The 22,405-nt window shown below is 29.0% G+C and overlaps 3 protein-coding genes across 9 annotated transcripts; 2 read left to right on the forward strand and 1 right to left on the reverse strand.

Annotated features, from left to right (window-relative positions):
• Window positions 1-7,334: 7,334 nt before the first annotated feature.
• Window positions 7,335-8,868, reverse strand: LOC130893156 (GPN-loop GTPase 2). The gene is made up of 3 exons (XM_057799034.1): window positions 7,903-8,868; window positions 7,607-7,843; window positions 7,335-7,480 (listed from the first exon to the last, which is right to left on the reverse strand). Exons 1-3 carry the CDS (start codon window positions 8,449-8,451, stop codon window positions 7,370-7,372), a joined length of 897 nt encoding a protein of 298 aa, XP_057655017.1. The 5' UTR covers window positions 8,452-8,868; the 3' UTR covers window positions 7,335-7,369.
• A 1,578-nt stretch (window positions 8,869-10,446) lies between these two features.
• LOC130893151 (serpin B4-like) lies at window positions 10,447-13,665 on the forward strand. The gene is made up of 4 exons (XM_057799029.1): window positions 10,447-10,957; window positions 11,577-12,365; window positions 12,637-12,778; window positions 13,486-13,665. Exons 1-4 carry the CDS (start codon window positions 10,862-10,864, stop codon window positions 13,614-13,616), a joined length of 1,158 nt encoding a protein of 385 aa, XP_057655012.1. The 5' UTR covers window positions 10,447-10,861; the 3' UTR covers window positions 13,617-13,665.
• Window positions 13,666-13,814: 149 nt separating this feature from the next.
• On the forward strand, window positions 13,815-22,107 carry LOC130893150 (antichymotrypsin-2-like). Of its 7 annotated transcripts, none has more exons than XM_057799021.1 (4): window positions 13,815-14,086; window positions 16,186-16,968; window positions 18,552-18,690; window positions 21,877-22,107. In XM_057799021.1, exons 1-4 carry the CDS (start codon window positions 13,976-13,978, stop codon window positions 22,008-22,010), a joined length of 1,167 nt encoding a protein of 388 aa, XP_057655004.1. In that variant the 5' UTR covers window positions 13,815-13,975; the 3' UTR covers window positions 22,011-22,107. The 7 variants fall into 7 exon arrangements, with proteins under 7 accessions (XP_057655004.1, XP_057655006.1, XP_057655009.1 ...); XM_057799023.1 differs by lacking the exon at window positions 21,877-22,107 and adding an exon at window positions 20,651-20,829; XM_057799026.1 differs by lacking the exon at window positions 21,877-22,107 and adding an exon at window positions 20,157-20,829 and having other exon boundaries at window positions 13,924-14,086.
• Window positions 22,108-22,405: the final 298 nt, after the last annotated feature.

The raw sequence follows: 22,405 nt of genomic DNA on the forward strand, positions 1-22,405 counted from the left end.
TGAACCATAGACGATGTCTAGCTCGGATGAGTCCCCATAGACGTTCAGATCTATTTTTGATGTTTACCTTTACATGGAAACAAGACCTCCAACGTTTCTACTGTATTTTAATCGATCAATTCGTTGAAATGGGGTCAAATAAGAGTCCAACTCTGATCAAAATTGTTTATTAATTATAATCGAATATTATTCGGCAACATTCCACACCAATAGATCGTGTCTTGCGTGATTATATTCCCATTTAGCCGGAGGTTGTCATTTTTTCCGCGAATTCCGTCGAGAGCCTTAAATCCAAATTCGTGCTATTATTGGTTTACGCCGATATCCGTACGTTTTTTTTTTTTTCGAGCCCCCGTAATTTCGGGAGTCGTTTTCGTTTTAGTCTTCGGGCTAACTATGCAGACTATAATGGCGGGTGTTATCTAGCTCCCATTTTTTAATTTAATCGATTTTTAAACGTAGCCGGCCGTGAGTTATAAAAATACCGACGATCAAATGTCATACGAACGACGTTTAAGGTTATCTTCTTCTCTTTTACGTCTCGACTAAAAGATACATAAACCATTTCGACTTAACAATAAAGTACAAATTCGTCAGCGAGATTTTAACGCACGCAATCCTCAATTAAGACGTTATAATGTTTGTTCTATGTAAATGAAGCTTGTTCGATTGGAGATTTATTCGATTGGTGCGGTAATAATAATCAAAAATGAAATCCGTGTGCCGTAACTTGATTTCGACGAGTGGGACGTTGTGTATATTTTGCGACGATGTTTATAATTGTGCTACTACACTGTACTTTATTACAGGGTGCATTAAAAATGCTGTAATACTAGACGGAAATAAATATTTACGGAAAATTGTCACAATTTTGTTTATAACCCCTGTATATACTTGTTGTTCTTCATTTATCCATTCAATAGACTAGTTTCGATATAAAAAAAACATTAAGCTGTAATTTAGAGTCATTTAACATCAATAAAACTATGTAAGGTCATTAGGTTCCAAATCTTGAATCAATGAGACCTTAAGATCATTAATCTTCAGTAATTGAGACAATTTCACGGTTTGTAGTCATTGGACATCAGTTTACTTGTTAATAAGACTAAATAAGGTCATTGGGTTCTAATTAGTATGTCATTTGAACTGTTTAAAGTCATTAGAATTCAATTCTAGTGTCCATTGGACTATAAGGTCATTAGGCTCCAGTACTTGGAACTATTAAACTGTTTATAGTCATTAGACATCATTTTAATTGTCAATAACACAAAATAAGGTCATTAGACTCTAATTGATATGTCAATTGAACTGTTTAAAGTCATTAGAATTCAATTTAGTGTCAATTGGACTACATAGGGTCGTTAGGCTCTAATACTTGGATCTATTAAACTGTTTCTAGTCATTAGACATCATTTTAATTGTCAATAACACAAAATAAGGTCATTAGACTCTAATTGATATGTCAATTGAACTGTTTAAAGTCATTAGAATTCAATTTAGTGTCAATTGGACTACATAGGGTCGTTAGGCTCTAATACTTGGATCTATTAAACTGTTTCTAGTCATTAGACATCATTTTAATTGTCAATAACACAAAATAAGGTCATTAGACTCTAATTGATATGTCAATTGAACTGTTTAAAGTCATTAGAATTCAATTTAGTGTCAATTGGACTACATAGGGTCGTTAGGCTCTAATACTTGGATCTATTAAACTGTTTCTAGTCATTAGACATCATTTTAATTGTCAATAACACAAAATAAGGTCATTAGACTCTAATTGATATGTCAATTGAACTGTTTAAAGTCATTAGAATTCAATTTAGTGTCAATTGGACTACATAGGGTCGTTAGGCTCTAATACTTGGATCTATTAAACTGTTTCTAGTCATTAGACATCATTTTAATTGTCAATAACACAAAATAAGGTCATTAGGCTCTAATTGATATGTCAATTGAACTGTTTAAAGTCATTAGAATTCAATTTAGTGTCAATTGGACTACATAGGTCATTAGGCTCTAATACTTGGAACTATTAAACTGTTTATAGTCATTAGACATCATTTTAATTGTCAATAACACAAAATAAGGTCATTAGGCTCTAATTGATACGTCAATTGAACTGTTTAAAGTCATTAGAATTCAATTTAGTGTCAATTGGACTACATAGGGTCATTAGACTCTTATACTTGGAACTATTAAACTGTTTATAGTCATTAGACATCATTTTAATTGTCAATAACACAAAATAAGGTCATTAGACTCCAATTAATGCGTCAATTGAACTGTTTAAAGTCATTAGAATTCAATTTAGTGTCAATTGGACTACATAGGGTCGTTAGGCTCTAATCCTTGAAGCTATTAAACTGTTTGTGGTCATTAGGCATCATTTTTAATATTAATTGGACTGTATAAGGTCATTAGGCACCAATAATTGGACCGATTAGACTATTATGGTCATTAGACATTATTTTTCATGTCAATCAGACTAAATAAGGCCATTCAGCTCTAATTGGTGCGTCAATCGAACTTTTAAAGTCATTAGAATTTAGTTATAATTTCAAGTGGGTTTTATGTTTATAGTCATCAAGTCTAATGTCAATCAGACTGAAAAAGGTCACTAGACTCTAATTGATTCATTGATTAAACTATTTAATGTCATTACAATTCAGTTTTTGTGTCAATTGTATAATATTAAAGTCATTAGGTTCTAAATTGTGACCTATTAGACTGTTTATGGTCATTGAACATCATGTTTTCTGTCAATAAGACCATATAAGGTCATTGGGCTACAAAAAATGCTCTAGTTGAGACGTGGGAAGTCATAAGGTGTCAGTTCTTATGTTATTAGGACAGTGTAGCTGTCAGTTGTCAAATAAAGGTCTCCAAAAAAGCTCCCTCGTTACAAAATTTATATCTCGAGTTAATTCGATGAGCTTTAACTCAAAAACCAAAAAAATATGTATACTAATCGAGATATTTCCATCTATTAATCAAATACGATTACGAACTGAGCTATTTTTATTATACTGAGATAATTTATAAAATGAATGTCGTAAAAAAATCGAAAACTTTTACCACTTTATAATAACGTGTAAAATTGGGATAACATGGTAATATTACCCATAAACGGCGACCATAACTTCGTCTTTTATATTTTTATATCGGTAGTAAACCCGAAAGTCAATTGGCACAACTTTGAATTGGAATATTGGTTAAATATTAATAAATTATACTTTTTATTTGTTATATTTTCAATGAAGTTATTAAATATTTCTCTTAGAGATTTTTATGTTATTTGAAGGATATAACGAACGTATTTTATAGATATTGACACTGATCTGTTATTTTATATTACAGAAGATCGAATAAATCAAAACGTGGTTCAATTTTTTTAAATAGAATGCGATAAATTTATCCGAATCAGATTTATTAGAACGTACGTGTTATAATTTTTGTCAAATAATACAAAGTAAACTTCTAAATAAAGAAAAAACAGCATAATCATCATAATTTTCTATTTTTTAATGTATATAAACAAAACCATGATTCATTTTCATGTTCGTATAGGCAACACATTTTACATTTATCTGTCAAGTTATGAAATATGTGCAGTGAATTAATTAGTAAACACAATACGTGAAAGTTATAACTAATGTTATATTTTCCGAAATATTTAAATAAAAATTATGATTTTCGACTTTAGACATTAGAAAAATATAGTTTATTTAATACAAATTTAAAAAAAAATGATATTTAGAATCACGTTATTGCACGCTGTCAACATATATCACCTGTCATCCACTCTACTGCGTTCCATGTGTTGGGTATGAAAAATCATGTCCCAACTGATCGGGTAATCAAGATCAATAACCTATCCAAATGTCATTAACATTAGTAAACACAAACTTAATACGTTCTATCCTTTTCTACATAATGTAAAATACGTACTAATAATATGTATACCTGTCTCTTATATTTACATCTCTCTAACAACTGTTTATTTTTATAAATTGATATTTGTTTGAAAAAAATAAGTTTTTTTGTTACATCGTTTATTCTCATGAATTTATTTCGTTGTATTCTTACCCATTTTGTGCAAATAGTAGAAGTAAGTGGAGAAAATGAACATTTATTTCATATAGTTGTTAAAACTATATCGTATAGATGGCGCAAATATACTTTATTGAAAAATATGATCTGAATATTCGGATTACGATCTTAGACGTTCGAAAAATTAATATCTGAAGGATTGTTTCGTCTATTTTTGATTTATTTAATATATTATTGTTCCGTATATGAATTAATTGTTACAAGAAGCGTTTATTTTGGAGAGTTATTCGTGGTAATAAATATGGCAACTAAAAAATCTCTTGTCCCGCTAACTTGAGCTATACCCATAGAATTTTAATGCTCAGTTGTCTCATCTCGTTTTTTCGGGACTAGATTAGATGCCGATGACACGTTAAATACATATTTCATAGGATTTGGAAGAAAATATAAGATAGCAACCGCTCGAAGTCGAGGTTTTTTGTATAAAGACGTATCGGTAGCGGTGTATTGAAACGAAAACGTTTTTATTGGGATTTTAACCAAAATTTTGGCCACAAAACGATTCTAAATTCGAAATAAATCATTTATACGTAGGTAAATAAATATTCTAATCACGTATAGAATCATATTTACGCGAGTAACCATATTTGGAGTACATACTGTAATGTGTCTTGTACGATCCGTGGAATTTGTAAACGAATATAGATAACGAATAATCAAAAAGCAGATCAATGACACGCCTAACAAGAATTTTGATTATTTCTGTCAACAAAAAGTGATCAATTAATATTGACTATTTTGGATAAGACGAGAAAAGTTGTGTATTAAAATTTCAACTAGAAACAGATCCGGTTTCAGTATCATCCGCCTTTAAAATAAATACAACAAATATATTTATGTGAACTACACAAATAATAATAAATATATTGAAATGAATAAATAAAAATAACATTTATTAGTTCATTCCATAACTGCATTTATACAATATGATAAATAAAATTTAAATAATAGTGCTTGCAGCGCCATCTTTTAGATAATAGCAGCTCTACACTTTTTCTATGGAACGTGTGTAATGTAAACGAATTTATAATTTCCTGTAAACTAGAATTCGAAAAAACAAATAATCTCTTTACATTTTTATTATTTCAAAATAAAATTATCGTAATTTTACTTATTCTGATTACTTAAAGAATAAATATTTTGATTTTTACCAAGTTAATTACATAGTTCGAAAAAACTCCGCTTTACAATTTGCAACGTCAACAAACCATAGAGCTAATAGAAAAAATAGAGGAATCGATTATGAGATTTTGTTCAAGTCAACCCATAGAGAAAATATAGAACATAGAGAGAGTGGCATATAAGTGGAATTGTAATGTTGGACGATTTACCACTCTTTATCTCCCCAATAGAGTTATTCTCCTTCTTGCCAATAGCATTATTCTATTTCACTTATTCAGAATCGATCCGTTGTGCGCAAGCGTTGATACTGAATAGGGGAGTTTAGTGGGAGGAGCTCCACCCCCAGGAAGAAGTAACGCTGTTTGGATCATGAGTTCGAATAAGACACCGCTAATTTTTTTTATTTCATTTTTTATTATGAATTATTTATACGTATTATTTTTAATAATTAAAAACTATAATTATATTTTAAATATCTTCAATGATAAATTCGATATTTATTATTTATGTAAACAATCTTCTCGAAACTTCGAAGTGATCCAATCAGAATTGACTAGAAAGAGATGGAGAATGTTATACCGATTTTCTTTCTCCCTCCAGAAACAATTCGATCCTATACATTTCTCTCTCTATCTTTAATATTGCCTCTATGAAGAAAACAAATTTAAATTTTTTACGATTGTTAGTTTTATGGAACTTTATATTCAGTAGATCGACCGGCCCTGTAAATATTTTATCATATAGTTCTAAATCAATAATGCATGACATGATTAATTATTTATGATCGATCGTTCATTAGTTCGCTCATTTTATGATGGTAAACTGAGTCAAGCGTAGATTAAGTTGATGAATCAGGTGCAGGTTTTCTGTCGAACTGATTTTAATTTACATCGTTTTAAAAGAAAATGCATGATTCAAAATGGATGACTGCATTTTACACAGTCCTTAACCGTATAATACTTTTATTAATTTGTCCAATTAAAATTTGGTATTCATTGATTTTTAAACGAGCCGAAGTTTTCGAAAGTATGTATCATTGACTTGACAAAAATTCAAGGTCGATATTAACTCGTAATGACATTGAGGATTGTAGGCAGAGAACAGAAACACACTAATTATTTATAGATAATAGAGAGAGAAATGCTTTGTATTAAAAAAATTGTGAATATACATGAAAAAATTTTATTTTCCGAAAAAAAGTCACAATATTGTTAAAAATAAACAAATTTAAATCATATGTGTGGTGACAAGTGACAGAAGACAATTAGATTACGGATATAAAACATAAGGACTACTTTGCGAATGTTAATTTTGCGTCCACTTTTCATGAGCACTGACATAGATTAATACTTCACATTATTTCATACGGTTTCCATTTCGCCGCAATCTAACGATTAAATTAGCCTAATTAATTCGTTAGGTTAGGTTTTTTCGATTCTAACTATCCCGAAAACAAAGGGAGATATCGAAAAGTTTTATTCTTCATTTCATTAACAAAATAGATAACCTAATCATGGTGCCACGTTAACCGTACACGTGCCATTTTATTTACCTCAATTATTCATAACTGGAATTTGATATCATTTAGTACAAATTCTATTTGTTCGTAATTTACTTTATAACAAACCGTAACTGCATATACCTTATAACCATAGACAAACATTTTTTCCATAGAATCAGACTCGATATCTATGAAACATGATAAGCTACAGCTGTCAAAAATAAAAAAGAAGAAGATTCTATTATGTTACAGTTCAATTACAGTTAGTGAATAAATTTAGATGAATTTACACAATGTTTGATAATTAGATCAAATTTGACAATTAATCTGTTTTTTCTTCAAGTTTTTTATTAATAATTTTCTGTTCTATTGATTATTATGTTACCAGGTGGAATGGATCAACTTGGAAGAGCTCAAGTTGTCGAATTTCAAAAACAATTCAATTTTGTGAAGTTTCCTTTATCAGAGTATTTTTAATATTACTTCCGAAGATAAACTAATTCTTGGTGATATTGATACAACATTTGTTAACAACTGTTTCATATATAAATATTTATTTCCATTAGGTTATGGTGGGAAAACGATAAAAACAAAAAAATACGTTGTGATTAGGAAATTTATTTTTTTTATACACTACATATAATCAGAATCGAAACGTTCAGATTCGGTTCTGGCGCCAACGGCACACGATAATAAAGCTTGAATGCTACGTTCTTCACCACTACCATAAATATAACCATTTGCCTAAAATAACACAAATTAGAAGCATAAATTGTATTCAAACCTAAAATTATTAATTCAAGTTTAAACTGATCAAAAAATTTGTCATTCTAACTTCATTTTTTCTCTCTTTTTGTAAAAAAGTCTCACCTTATCCACTGCGCTTTTTAATTCTAATAAACTTTTATCAGATTTGACGTCAAGTAGAACAAAAGCGACTAAACTGAAATCTTGTATCAATCCTATTAAAGCAGCGTTCAATTTCCTAAAGTTTTTAGTAAAAGGCCCATCGTCTAACAATTCTAACAAATAGTCTAAATTCAAAACGTCTGTGTAAAAATCTAACCCAAAATCTAATTTCGATTCGTTTTTCTTCAACAAATCTGCCTAGAAAATGATACAAGTCACAATTAAACGTTATTTTATTGATTTTAAGCTCTACTCACTTTGCTAAGCACATTAACATGTGGCAAACCAATTTGTAACATAGTTGAAAGAGATAGTAATAAAGTTGAAACAAATTTGGGAGGATCTGAACAATAGTGAGAATCAACTAGATGAACAGCACATAAATTATACCCCAATTTCTGTAATTTTTCAAAAATATGTTTTGCAGAAACATGATGTGTATACAGTTCCACCTGACCGGGCATATCGAAGATTAGATAAGAATTTTTGATTTTGCTTAGTTGAATTAATAACCAATCCATGTTTTCTTCTAAATATTCCATACAATACATCAACGCACCATTCGGTCCTAAATTAAGTTGTGTCATAACATCTTCGACTGTTATCAGCTGCATTATGTCTATTTTCGGTTTATAATTCATGTTTTCATTAGCGGGATCTAAATTAATCACCTCGACATCTCGATTAAGTTTTTCTTTATAAAAATCATACACTTTCCCACAATATGTTGTTTTACCAGATCCCGGAGGACCTATCACAATTTGTCCGAAGAAACTTTCAGATTTCTTAGTCCTTGCTAACGCCATATTCTAAAATACCTCGGATTATATAGTCCAGCGAAGATTTACTGTAATTTTTCAAACTTAAACAAATGAGCAATGGTTCTTTGATTTGTAGTTTTTCTGCTAAATATCGAACGGCAACTTCGGCTTGAATATTTTCTGCTCCAAGTAAAGAAGTAAAACTATAAGTTGGTTCGGAAACGGCAATTCCGTTTGCGGCTTGATCTACCTTAACTTTGTATAAATTACCAATTTTTTCAAATTGTGTTATAAACAAATTTTTATAATTTGGAAATTGTGTTATGACAATATCTGTATGTTCTCCATTCACTAATAAAGCAAAAGTTTGGGCTTTCGATCGAAAATTTTCTACTTTTGTCGAAGATAATTTCGAAGTCATGTTGTTTACTTCATACTTAAAGTAACTGTCATTTAAAGAACATAGACAATCGTTAAGTGTAACTGTCATTGATTCTATAGTTGCGTTCGGTAATGCTGTTCACGGGACACAGCGAGCAGAAATATTTATATCGCGTAATTATAAGTATTACAAATTAATCGTATAATTACCGAATAGTAAATCGACTTTTTAAATGCAATTGAAAACCAATTCATACTGGAAATGGCTTACAAGTACAAACAACTGTCGAATAACATCGCTAATTGATAAGCATTGAAATGTCAAAAGTCAAAACAAATCTTACTCAGAGTTCTTAAAATGTATATAACCCAGCATCGAAATAAAATAGATTTGTGAACGGTACCGAATAGTAAAAGTCCTCAGATGTACAGAGCCGAAGTATATAGTAGTTCAAAAGATTATTTGTGGCTGAAAATGTATTATACGAAAGGCCTTTTTTTTCTTCGCGGAAGCATCAATCACGGAGCACAAAATTGAAAACTGATGAAGATTATACTACAGGACCGGTCTCATTTTTTTTAATTAATAAAATGTGCAATATAGAATTGATTTACGTGATTAAGGTTCGTTTCTTTACTATTATAGATATTTTTTTATACCCGCAAAGGGAAAATCAAGTTCATTTGATATTTAATTCGAGATAAAATGATATAAAATTTATTACATTACATTAAAAAGATTCTTAGTAATTTGTAATATTGTAAAATGTAAACAAATTTGTTACGAATATGATGATTTTTAATGAATATTGTTTATATGCATTTTTGCGACAATTTATTCATGCTTTTATCACATTTTTCTTATCATAAACGAACGTTTACTGTGTTAAATATTTGTAACTTATTTATAATAAACGATGTGAATTTTATTGAAAAATCTACATATTCGTTTTTATGTCACGTATTTTTTCAAATACTTTTATTTAGGTTACTGTTTGTTGTTTTAAATGACAAAAGTCGTAAGCTACTTTGTAACTAAATAATTTTATAAAAGAAGAACTGTGTCAAACGAAATTATACCATTAAGCAAAGTAAATTTTTGAATATATTTATCAAATGATTATTTTATCAATAGAGCAAAATATGCATCTACTTATAAATAAAAATCAAACTGAAACCACCTCTGATTTATATACCGTTGATGTTATAAGCAGTCATACCGTTGTAAAATAGTTTTACATCTCTATACAAGTATTCTTCTTTTGTTTTAGTACTCGCATATCCAGTCAATTATCATACTAATTATTTATCTGGTACACGTATTGTTTTTATTGATATTAAATTAATAAAAATATCATGAAATTAAATGAATTTGTAATTTGGTATGTCCACGAAACACGTATTTATAGAAGAAAACCGCCATTACGGTAATTCGTATCCATCTTCGCTGGATTGCCAGTTCGTTGAAAATTTCTTTCATTTCGATTACGTCAAGAATGCATTATTGCCTTTTTTGCTTTACTCTTAAATAATTTTGTCTATTTCTGTTATAAATATTTAAAATCTTTATTTAACAAATATTAATAAAGAAATAATATACTTTCTAAACTTCCTATATTTCTCTACTACACTGACGATTCGACAACACTGCAAAGTCATGACAACTAATAGCGTGTGAGGTGTAACGGCCTAAATTTCAGGTTAAGCTTATTTGTTTCGTTTATATTACAAATAATAATTAATTTCATAGAAAATAATCAATTTCTTCAAGCATAGGAAAAACTGAACCATAAAAAATGAAACTATTAGGTACTTAATACATTAAAAAGCATTTATAATAATTTCCTGTCACTATATTACAAATGTTTATAACGTCGTGTATTAATTCTCGTAGACTCTATATACTATTCCGATAATTAAAACTAGTTAAGTGATAAAAACTATTCGGCTATCGTAAATTATGGAAATTTCAACCTAAATGATCTTATAAAAAAATCACTTGCAAATTATAGTTTAAATAGTTTTATTTTAAAATAATATCGTGCAGTTCTTTCGTTGAATTATTACTAGAAACATGCTTTTAACGGTTCTATTTGCAATACTTGCATCCAGTTTAGCAAACCACTGCGACTTTAAAACCAATAAAATATTTACAGTGAACGTGTATAAGGTAACTAAATATTTCTTATTATTTGCTTCCCTGTATTAAAAAAATTCCCAAATGTAGAATGTACATTGAATATCTGATGATGAATAAACAAAAACTTGTTGCTATTTTAGTTTTTATGTTCAGCGAGAAAACAATAGAAACATGTATTGACATTATTCAGTGATTAAATCATAATTAGAAGCTCCTACATTCACGATATTCTATCTTTTGTTGTCTCATTCAAATAATAGTCAATATGTGTCAGTCATAATGTATGATTTAAAGTAAGGTTAAGTTCAACTATTCTATTCATTGAATGAAAAGTAAAGGAAGTAGCAATAATAGAAGTTTGGCGCCATTGATAGTTGTTGCAAATGGCGGACGGTAATATCCGCTTTACCATAGGCGTGCTATTTAAAAATTATTCTGCAGAAAATAATATGAAAAATGACGAGAATTAATAAAAAAGTTTATTTGAACCAATAAAAAAATGAATCTAATGTAAAAAAAATCACGAAAGTTGTATAATGAAAGTATATTTTGATTTTCGAATCATATAACATCATTTTTTATCTTTTTTACGGAGTTGCCAAATCGTAAATTTAATCAGCCGATTTTCATAAAGAAATATTTTTTACAGGAACTAGTTAATCAATCCGGAAATGATAATTTGGTCGCGAGTGGACTTTCCGCTAAAATTGTTTTATCTTTGCTAGCCAACGGCGCTAAAGGAGAAACTTTAAATCAACTACTGAAAGGACTAAATCTACAGGACGATATAAAATCTATAAATAATGCAAATAAACAAATTTTAACTAATTTAAATAAAAATGAAGTTGATTTGAGTCTGGTATTAGCAAATAAAATCTACCCAGCGCAGTATTGTTCTATTACGGATAAATTCAATGCAACAGCTGTTGAATATTATAGCAGTTCTATAGAAACTGTAGATTACGCCAATCCATCGAATGCAGCGAATATTATTAACCAATGGGTAGAGAAACAAACCAATCACAGAATTAAGGACTTGATTGACGCTTCCTTACTAACCACCTCGACTGCGCTGGTTCTAGTAAACGCTCTTTATCTGAGCGGTAAATGGCAGCACGAATTTAAAAAGGATAATACCGAAAAAGGGGATTTTCACGCGGTTACCGGTACCAAACAAATGGATATGATGTTCACTGAAGCTTTATGTAAATACAGCTACAGTGAAAAATTCAAAGTTAAATATTTGGAATTGAATTTGGTGGGCGAACAAGTGAGCGTCATTTTTATATTACCAGATGATTTGAAAGGGCTGAAAAAAATCGAGGAAAATTTGGCGGAATACATCGAAAAACGGGATATGGAAGAAGTTGCTGTTGCGATTACGTTACCCAAATTTAAAATCACTTCCAAAATCGATTTCAAACCAATATTAAAATCGGTGAGTAACGATTCAAAACAAATTATTGTTGAATGCTTTTAAAAGTTAAGGCTGGCAACACTGGAACGTGTCTTATGCGCTGCCCTAGACGCACCACTACATTTAAAGATCGTTTCAAATATTGTTGATATTTTTTTATGGTGTTTTGATTTATTTAATTGAAGAAATCACGATTTTTAAAATTTTTAAATCTAGATTCGGACCACATAAACTTTTCACAATTACTTGTTACCTCGTATTCCATGATGATTGATTTATTTTTTTTCCCCAGCTGGGAATCGAACGAATATTCACGAATGAAGCTGATTTATCCGGAATCTCGAATAATAGTAAATTGATTGTTGATTTTATTTTACAAAAAGCGTATATCGATGTTAACGAAGAAGGAATAGAAGCAGCAGCTGCAAGTGCAAGTAAGTTCATTTGACTCGTTAATATTTGAACCAACTACAAATTTTTAATCATAAATATCTATATAAATAATTGATTTATCAGAATGTTTTGATTAAATTGTTCAAATGTCTCAAAAATCACTGTGAAACCAACTATAATCTTTATAACCTAACCTAACCAATCTTTTGAAAGTTATTTACAAGATATATATACTAATCGCTAATATTCAGATAGTTCACAACCATCTAGAAGTTGAATCTTATCTATTAATTTGAAATCTGTTACAAATTACTGGCAAAATGAATGTTAATATGTACCTTAATTTAGTATTGTTTATATCCAGCAGCCATTTTGTAAAACTTTTCAAATCTTCATGAAATTATAGGATTAAACGTATATTATATCAACGCACTTGTAAAACACATTTTTATTTAAACTGCACTTTAAAAACTTTAACTATTTATAATTATACTAACTGTATAATAAGACGCAATTGTTACGAATTAACAATAACAGAATCAGATAATCAGAATTGCCAACATGAAATTATTTAAATTGTCATTTTACCAACGTAATTTCTATTTCCGTTCACAGATCCCTCTTGTGTTTTAAACGGAAAATAAAAATTCTCTTGACCTTGAGACATCTGAGTTTCAGTAATATGTTTAGAGATGGAAATTTCTACTTGGACTTTTTGTATTTTTATATATCATTTATTTTTTTGCAGTTGGGATAAGCCGAATGTCTGCTATTACAGGAAATGTTAATTACACGTTTACTGCCGATCATCCATTTTTATTTTACATTAAAGAAAATAATTACGACCAAATATTATTTATAGGCAGATTTAACCAATAGAATATATATGTAATGAATTTTAATAGTAGAATAAAAAGTTTTACGAAAACGTTGTATTTTTTTATAAACTTATTAAACTAATTTGGAAAAACAGTGAAATTAATGTTTATTTAATCATTTCAATGGTAAATTAAAAACTCTTTATTAAATTGGTTTATTCCACTAAAATATTCGTCGTACTACACTCGTAATATACTCAGTTGTGAATAAATTTTTCATATCTTTGGATATCAACAACTTATACAAAGAAAATACGTAAAAACAACATTTGATTATATCGGTAACCGGTTATAAATAACGCCAACAATATTCGTTTAAGCACTCAGAGTTAGTTCTTCTTCGACAGCATAGTTGCCAAGATGTATTTCGGTTTTTTTATTTTATCCTTAGCGTTAATAGCCGGTTGTAACTCCGATAATGTAAAAAGTATAGTTCAAGGTAACGATGAATTTACTGTGAAAACCTACAAGGTAATTATATATTTTTTCTACTATATTTTGTACGGTGACATATTATGGGATAAAAAGTTAAATTTGGCGTTTGGAAAATGTTAGAGATGGGAAAGCACAGTATACAGAAAGTATATAACAATTGGTATTATTACAATTTCGAAAAGGACACGTAAAATAGTAAGCTTAGTTTGAATTTTCAATTACGTCAACTTTAAGAAACAATACTTATTAAAAAAAATATAGTTATCGTTGAAAAATTTTATGAAGAAGTATATTTCGTGTTATTATTTTTATTTGCCAGTTGCCTCGAGAATAAATACTTTTTATGTATCAGGTTTTTCCCTGGGAATTATATTTCTATACGTGTTAATTAACATTTGTTTCTATATTACATAATTCATCAAATAGATTGAGATAAATTTAAAATGATATTGTTTCTTCTAAATCTTACATCATTTATACAAAATAGTGAGTTGAAAAAATGTTTATTGTTATTTAAAATCAATAACACGAAAGTCTGCATCTGAAATTTAATGGAACGTTCCAAGGTTTTTCAATATTCCTTGTATAAAGCAACGTTGCCAAACGAAATGATTCAATGCTATATCTAATAAGTAATTACAGTTTCAAAATATATTTACGTATTGAATTAATTATTAAAAACTTTTCAATTTTTCAAATTTCAATTAATACCTTCACGTTAAATGACTTACTTAAAATGACCTTGACCTCCAATTTTAAATAATTATTGGTTTCAAGATAAATATTAAATAATCAAATGAATTACAAATTATTATTAATATAAAAAAACCAATTATATATTATAAAAGTTATTTTGTACCGTACCCACCTCTACATCAACCAATAATTTAAGAATCTATACAAATAGTTAATGCGGTATCGAATAACAAAAAAAAGAAAATCTTTTCGAAGATAAGTGAAAATCCTTAAATTTTTCATTTCGATCATAGTTTTGTAACATATTTATCACTTTTCGTATTTTAAACTATAGAATGTATCACTTGTCCGAATAATATCACATTATAATTTAAACTGGTTTTACCATGGTGAATCATTAATATTTTGTGGGTAGTCACCACAAACATAATAATTAATCTTATAACATGATGGTATAAAAATAAATTGTTTATCTGGCGACATATTCCACAAGCATTTGCGGGGTTGTGTGTGATAAATTAGCTTGTTGAACGATTATTGAAGACTTTACATTCATCGATGTATCAGTATGATATACTAGATCTACTAGTTATGCAATACACAATACTGCAATGTATTTTATGTATAAAAGGGTATTACAGAAAATTTGTAATTTTTTTGATTCGATTTATTTTAATAATGAAATATCAACGTTGTAAATTTGTTTTTATATAATATACAAGGGAAATAAATATATATTCTGTTTTAAAGATAAAATGTTGTTTCAAAGTGTGTATGTGTGTGTAGAATAAGCGTGATCATTGACAGGGGAATTCAAGATGGTTGATGTTTTAGAGTGACATAAGGTTATGTTTACTAATAGTATAGTGAAATAACGAAGTTTCAGATCGGAAAATTTCCCCACGAAAAACACATTACGTTAAATAAAAGAATGTCTTTTCATATGAGTTTTTAGTTGTCTTATCAATACAATTGGAAAAATTTGAGTTATGAAACCGATTAATCTCAAATATTTGACCTTTATTTCACGGTTTCCTAATAGTCTGTATTTATTCCTAATCTTAATAAAACAAGGATTTTTTCCAAGTAATTATAGAAAAAAATATTTATTTTAAAATTATTTACTTTCAATGATAAGTTAATCACATAACAACAAGAACTAAGAAATATGAAAGATAAAATTTGAATTATTGGATTTATGTGGTTTTATTATCATTTCTCAAAAATTACTGAATTTTATCTATTCTCAATGTATAATTTCAACAAATATGATGATTTATAGATGTGGGAATTTGAAGTTTTAATTTATACACTACCAGCCAAAAGTTTTTGTTCATAATCCATTCATTTCATTTCAAAAACTCAAGTTTTGATGTATACTGCGATCACTCCGATTATTATTGCTAGTATTGTATTAACAAAATTTATATTTTTTACAGGAACTGCTCAAAATTTCTGCCGATAATTTCGTTTTCAGTGGATTGTCTGCGGAAACTGTATTAGCCTTGTTGGCCAACGGTGCTAAAGGAGAAACAAGGAGTCAACTTTTAAAAGGACTTAGTTTACCAGAAAATCTAGATTCAACTAACAACGGTTACAAAGAATTGCTTCCGAGTTTAAACATCGATAAAGAATCGTTAAAATTATCTTCAGCTAACAGAATATATCCAGCAAAAGGTTTTTCGATAACTGAAGCTTTCAATAACACAGCAGTCAACGTTTACGAATCAGGTGTACAGAACTTAGACTACACCAATCAACAAGCAGCAGCTAGTACCATCAATCAATGGGTTGAAGAGAAAACTAATAATAAAATTAAGAATCTCATAGATCCAAACAAGTTATCTTCTTCGACGGTACTAGTTTTGGTGAACGCTTTGTATTTCAGCGGAGAATGGACAGATCATTTCGATTATGTATCGAAAGGACCTTTCTTCACTTCAGCTACTGCTTCCAAAGAAGTTGATTTCATGCGTACGGAAACTTGGGCTAAATATAGCCACGATGATAATTTGAAAGCTACGTTTTTGGAAATGGATTTCATATATGGAAACGTCAGTATGACTTTCGTTTTACCCGACAGTCGAACTGGGTTAACAGCCACAGAAAATAATTTACAAGAATATTTGAAACCGAAAAAAATGGAATATGCAAGAGTTGCTGTTACAATACCTAAATTTAAAATCGAAACTACTATAGATTTTAAACCGATTTTACAATCAGTAAGTAACGTTTCTTTCATTTATTTGTTTAAATTCCATCATAGTTTTCTATGTTTTAAGTAATTTCATTTATATATAATAATTAACTAGAAAGAGATTTTTACATAGAAAAACGTATGAAAAAATTTATTATTTCATATTTTTAAACTTTTCTTTAACAATTTCTAAATATTATTCCGTTTTTATTGCAAAAACTATTGTACTTACTAGTACCTATTTTGAAATCGGAAACCTAACCTAAATAATACGACTTAGAAGGCACAAACATACCTTCATTTATATATCAAAAAAAAAACAGAAAGTTTTAGAAATAATCACTAAGTTACACTTAACAATATGTATAATAAATAAATAAAAAACACTAGAAGTAAAATTAATTAACTAAAACATCTCGAGACGCCAAGTATTGAACAGTTGAATCTCATTGTTTACACCATAAATCTTTACTACTAAATTTATACATTCTATCTTTTTCTACTGCATATAGAAACACATACTTAAGAAACGTTTAATTATGTTTTGAGTTTGTATGTTTTATAATGTTGAAAAGAGATAGCGACAATATTGTGTTCTATTCATAAGGTTTCATTTTGCTCTCACACTAGAAGTAAAACTGATTAACTAAAACATCTCGAGACGGCTATGTATTGAACATGCGTATTTCGTTGAATCTCATTGTTCATTCCATGAATCTTTACCACTAACTTATTACATTCTATCTTTTTCTACTGCATATAGAAGCACATACTTACGAAACGTACATTTATGTTTTGAATTTGTATTCGTTTATAATGTTGAAAAGAGATAGCGACAATATTGTGTTCTATTCATAGGGTTTCATTTTACTCTCTTTTAATAATTGTATTTTTTAACGCTTCGTATTATTTGTGTCTGAGATTTTCTGTAAAATCTGTTTTTTTTTTCAAATTTTATTTTACAGTAAATAATATATTTATGATTTACTTAAAGTATGGAAAGTTTTACCTTTGTTTGTTTACGTTCAGATTTATTATGTCTAGAATTCGCGTGACGGGAATATTGTGTATTATTTGAGCTGATATTTTTAATTTGTTTCAATTATTTAAGGAAAGTACGTAGATTTTTAAAACATCGATTATTATAAACAAGTTTTTCATTATTAATAGTAGTTATACAGTAATATGTAATATATATTTACATACACGTGAAATGTGATATAAACCACTTCGCTTTGATGTCATAACTTTTTGCTTCGATTCATTTCGTGCGTTTTTTGTGTATGTTAGGATTGCGACGTTGCCAATGCCAATTTCAGATCGCATTTAAATAATTTTCTGATTTACAAATTACTTCGCTATTTTCTAGTATTTTACAATAATTTGAGGAAAAATGTCGAGAAATTTGGTCAAACGTCAATTTTTTACTTATTTTTAGTATCTAATTTTTCATAAAAATAGACGATTTATCAAAAAAAATTATTTTCCTTTGAGAATCAATCAATATTTATAAGATATTTCGAACTATATAAGTTTAGTAAGAAATTGCAAACCAAAGGTATTACGTTATATCGAAAAACAGGGTATTTTGAACATTTTTTGTTACAGTTCGGAATCGAAAAAATCTTTACAAATGGTGATTTGAGTGGAATATCCAGTGAAGGCCCATTGAAGGTTGACTTCGTGGTACAAAAAGCGTTCATTGATTGCAATCAAAAAGGAGTCGAAGCTGCGGCAGCAACAGCAGGTCAGTATGGGAAACTTGAAAAAGGTGATGGTGAAATCGATTATAATCGATTATTTTCAACATAGATTCAACCTTTTAGCAAAACGAATAGTTTGAATTGATCTATAACATGTAAAAACTGATAAAAACCACTTTTTAATAACCTCCTGGTATAATGTAGTCGAATTTTGATAATTTAGGTCTTTTTGGCATATTTCTATATATACCAAATTTTGAACACGTGAGGATTTTCTAAGACGTCTATTCAAATTTTAAAGAATAACCCTATATACATACACAACACACCAATCATCAATTTATTTCGGCAAATTTCAAATGATGTTTCAAATATTATATAAAATAACTTTACCTTACTTTTATTCTATAAATAAACGCTTGGCAACATCGAAACGTAGCTTTTTATGCTCCGTTACTTTGTAGTATTGTGCTGCGTTGCCAATTTATTCAAATATGTGCATATATACCATCGATTTAAAATCGGACGAATACTTCAGTGAATTTTATTGTTACAGTTGGTATATCTGCATTATCTCTACCTCCACCTCCTAAATATAAATTCAAAGCGGACCATCCGTTCTTCTTTTATATCAGAGAAACGTCTTACGGGACGACACTGTTCGCAGGCAGATTTAACAATTGAAATGGAACATCAATGATAACTTGACAAAAAATATGTTTTAAGAAATATCAATATACGCTTTTTCGATGAATTTTTCGTTTGTTTTTCCTTATTTTTGGCATATTTCTTTCGATTTTAGTAAGTTCAATTCAACTTAAATGTCACCACTAGAAAGTCGAATGTCGAAACGTCACTTGAAATATAGGTTAGAAATATGAATCTGGTTATTTCAATATTGGGTTGGGTTATAGTGTTATATTAAGTAAGCGTCTTTATTTTTATTTTTTAGTCAAAGTTTTTCCGCCTTCGTTACCCCCACCTGCTGAGCATACATTCAACGCAGACCACCCGTTTATCTTTTATATCAGAGAAAATTATTACGGGACGACACTGTTTGCAGGCAGATTTAACACATAATACAGAGTGATTCAATTCACTTAACTAGCAAATCGTTTGTTAATTTTTATTTTACTTTTATTGTTTTCCTTAATGAAATAAAAAAATTCTGAAATCGCACATTTACTTCAAAAAATATTTTTGTACAAGCCCCCATACATAAGTACGTTTATCTATTGTTTCAAATCAACATAATTAATAAGTGTTAAAAAACCCTCTATGTCAACCGCTTTATCTATTGTTATTTGAAATTTTATTTTTTTTTAGTTGGTACAATTGCCGTATTTCTATCCCCACTATATAGAATTAATAATGACTCTATGATCCTCAGTTATTAATACACATTTCAAAACGTTTTATTTATCTATGATAGTGTATCTACAAACAAACAATCCCTCTATACCCTAATTTTATCTATTGTTAATTGAAATAGATAATTTTATTTTTTCAGTTGGTGTAGTTGCAGTATCTTTACCCCCACCTGCTAAATATACGTTCAAGGCCGATCATCCGTTTATATTCTATATTAAAGAAAATAATTTTGGTAGAATACTTTTTACTGGCAGATTTAAACATTGATATGGTTTATTTCTAATATCACGATTGACTAACCTCAAAAATAATATGTTTTACAAAATGATAATATAAAAATTTTTTCTTTCGTCTTCTTTTTCTTTTTAGTTCGTGACATTCTCTTCGAACACACTCTACACTGCCCGACACTACACCAAAACAATGTTCCATCTCTCTTATTACTGATTACATTAAATCTTCGAATAAAGTCCTACTGGTAATGGATTTTCGATTAATAGATAATCGATTATTGGTTTATTAGTAAGAAAACAAGTCGTTCGTATCGAGGTCATAGATATTGAGGTTGAATTCGAAGAAATACGTTTACATTTAATATTTTCTGCCGTAAACAAAAAATTTATTATGTTTTAGTTGGAGTGGTTGGGTATTCGTTGATTGAGAGACCTATCAAATATAATTTCAAAGCTGACCACCCATTCTTCTTTTATATTAGAGAAAAACATTACGGAACGACACTATTTGTTGGCAGATTTAACAAATAAAACGTTTCCTATATGATATAGCGAACTAATAATAAATTTTTCTCAATTTGACAGTTTTTTTGTTAACCTAAAAATCGTTCGAATCTTAGAAAGCGATCGAACTAAACCTCATCTTATTATTTACAAATAATCGATTCTGACATGCCATCGATCACTATATAACAGTACAGTAATATTTCTATGATCTCCCAAATAATTTGAAAATTTCGAAAAAGTTTGGTTATGTTACAACGATTTGAGGGCTTGCGCATAACTAACTGGTTCCTTGTAGTGAACATATCTTATTAACTAGTTATTAATTTCATTTCAGCTATTGTACTTGAATCTTTAGAGCCTCCTGCAACATATACATTCACTGCAGCCCACCCATTTTTCTTTTATATAAGAGAAAAGTATTTCGGAACGACACTGTTTATAGGCAGATATAAGAAATAAAACTATTGAGATGACATTTGAAATGACAATATATATTTATTAATTTCTTCTTGTTTTTTTTTTCGACCACGGGTACGTTCCACTTAACGTTTGTAAATATTGGTGGGTTGGAATGGGATTTTATCAAAACGTAAGGGCAATTCAAACAAACATTTTTCACAATTACAAAATTTACCAAGTGATAAATTTTGTTAAAAACGGAACTGTAAATCCATATTTGAATAAATTCAACCCCAGTACTAGTTACATATTTACTTCACCAAGCCGCCATATTGTTTCCCTATGCAGCTGAATAGTTTCGTTAGGAATCGATTCTTTCGTCTGTCAAAAATCGATTATTGATCAAAATAAACGTTATAAAAAAATATTATCAATTATGTTTTGTTCCAGTTGGCACGTTTGATTCACTACCCCCACCTGCTAAATATAGATTCAATGCGGATCACCCTTTCATTTTTTATATTAGAGAAAATTACTACGGGACGACACTGTTTACAGGCAGATTTAACAATTGAAATCGTTTATATATCTTGAAATACACTAACAGTTAGATGCTATTGAAATCTCACAATAAATTTTTTACTGCACATTTTTTTTTTCATTAATATTGGCCTAATGTCTTTGATTCCACATAGAAAATACTGTTTTCATTATTTTCAGTTGGAGTAGCACTTTTGTCTGCAAATATAAACCCAGCTCCAAAATACATTTTCAAAGCGGATCATCCCTTCTTCTTTTACATAAGAGAGAAGAATTTGGGCGTAACACTTTTTGCAGGAAGATTTCAACAGTAACACCAAAACAAGCTAAATTCAACCACTTATTAAAGCTGATACACTTGTACTTGTTCTAGAAATAAATATATATCAAAAAACACGTATTTTTTTAACTAATCAGTCGTAATTTGAAACCTAACATAACCTCTTAAAACAGCATCTCAAACTAAATATACCAAAAGTTGTCGCTGCTTTATATGATAACTTATCGTTTTTTTATTTGGAACGAAGAAGAATATGCGTAACAGAAGAGGACCAGCGGCAAAATTTTGACCTTATATCAAGAAATTTTAATCAAATACGAACCCCCATATTTTCAAAACATACATTTTCAATAATCTCATTTTTTCGTCTTTTTGAACTAAGGTAATTAATAAAATCACTTACTTACAAACTAACCGGGACATTTGGCG

This window comes from Diorhabda carinulata, chromosome 4 (genome assembly GCF_026250575.1).
Source record: "Diorhabda carinulata isolate Delta chromosome 4, icDioCari1.1, whole genome shotgun sequence".
NCBI classification, from domain to species: Eukaryota; Metazoa; Arthropoda; class Insecta; order Coleoptera; family Chrysomelidae; genus Diorhabda; species Diorhabda carinulata.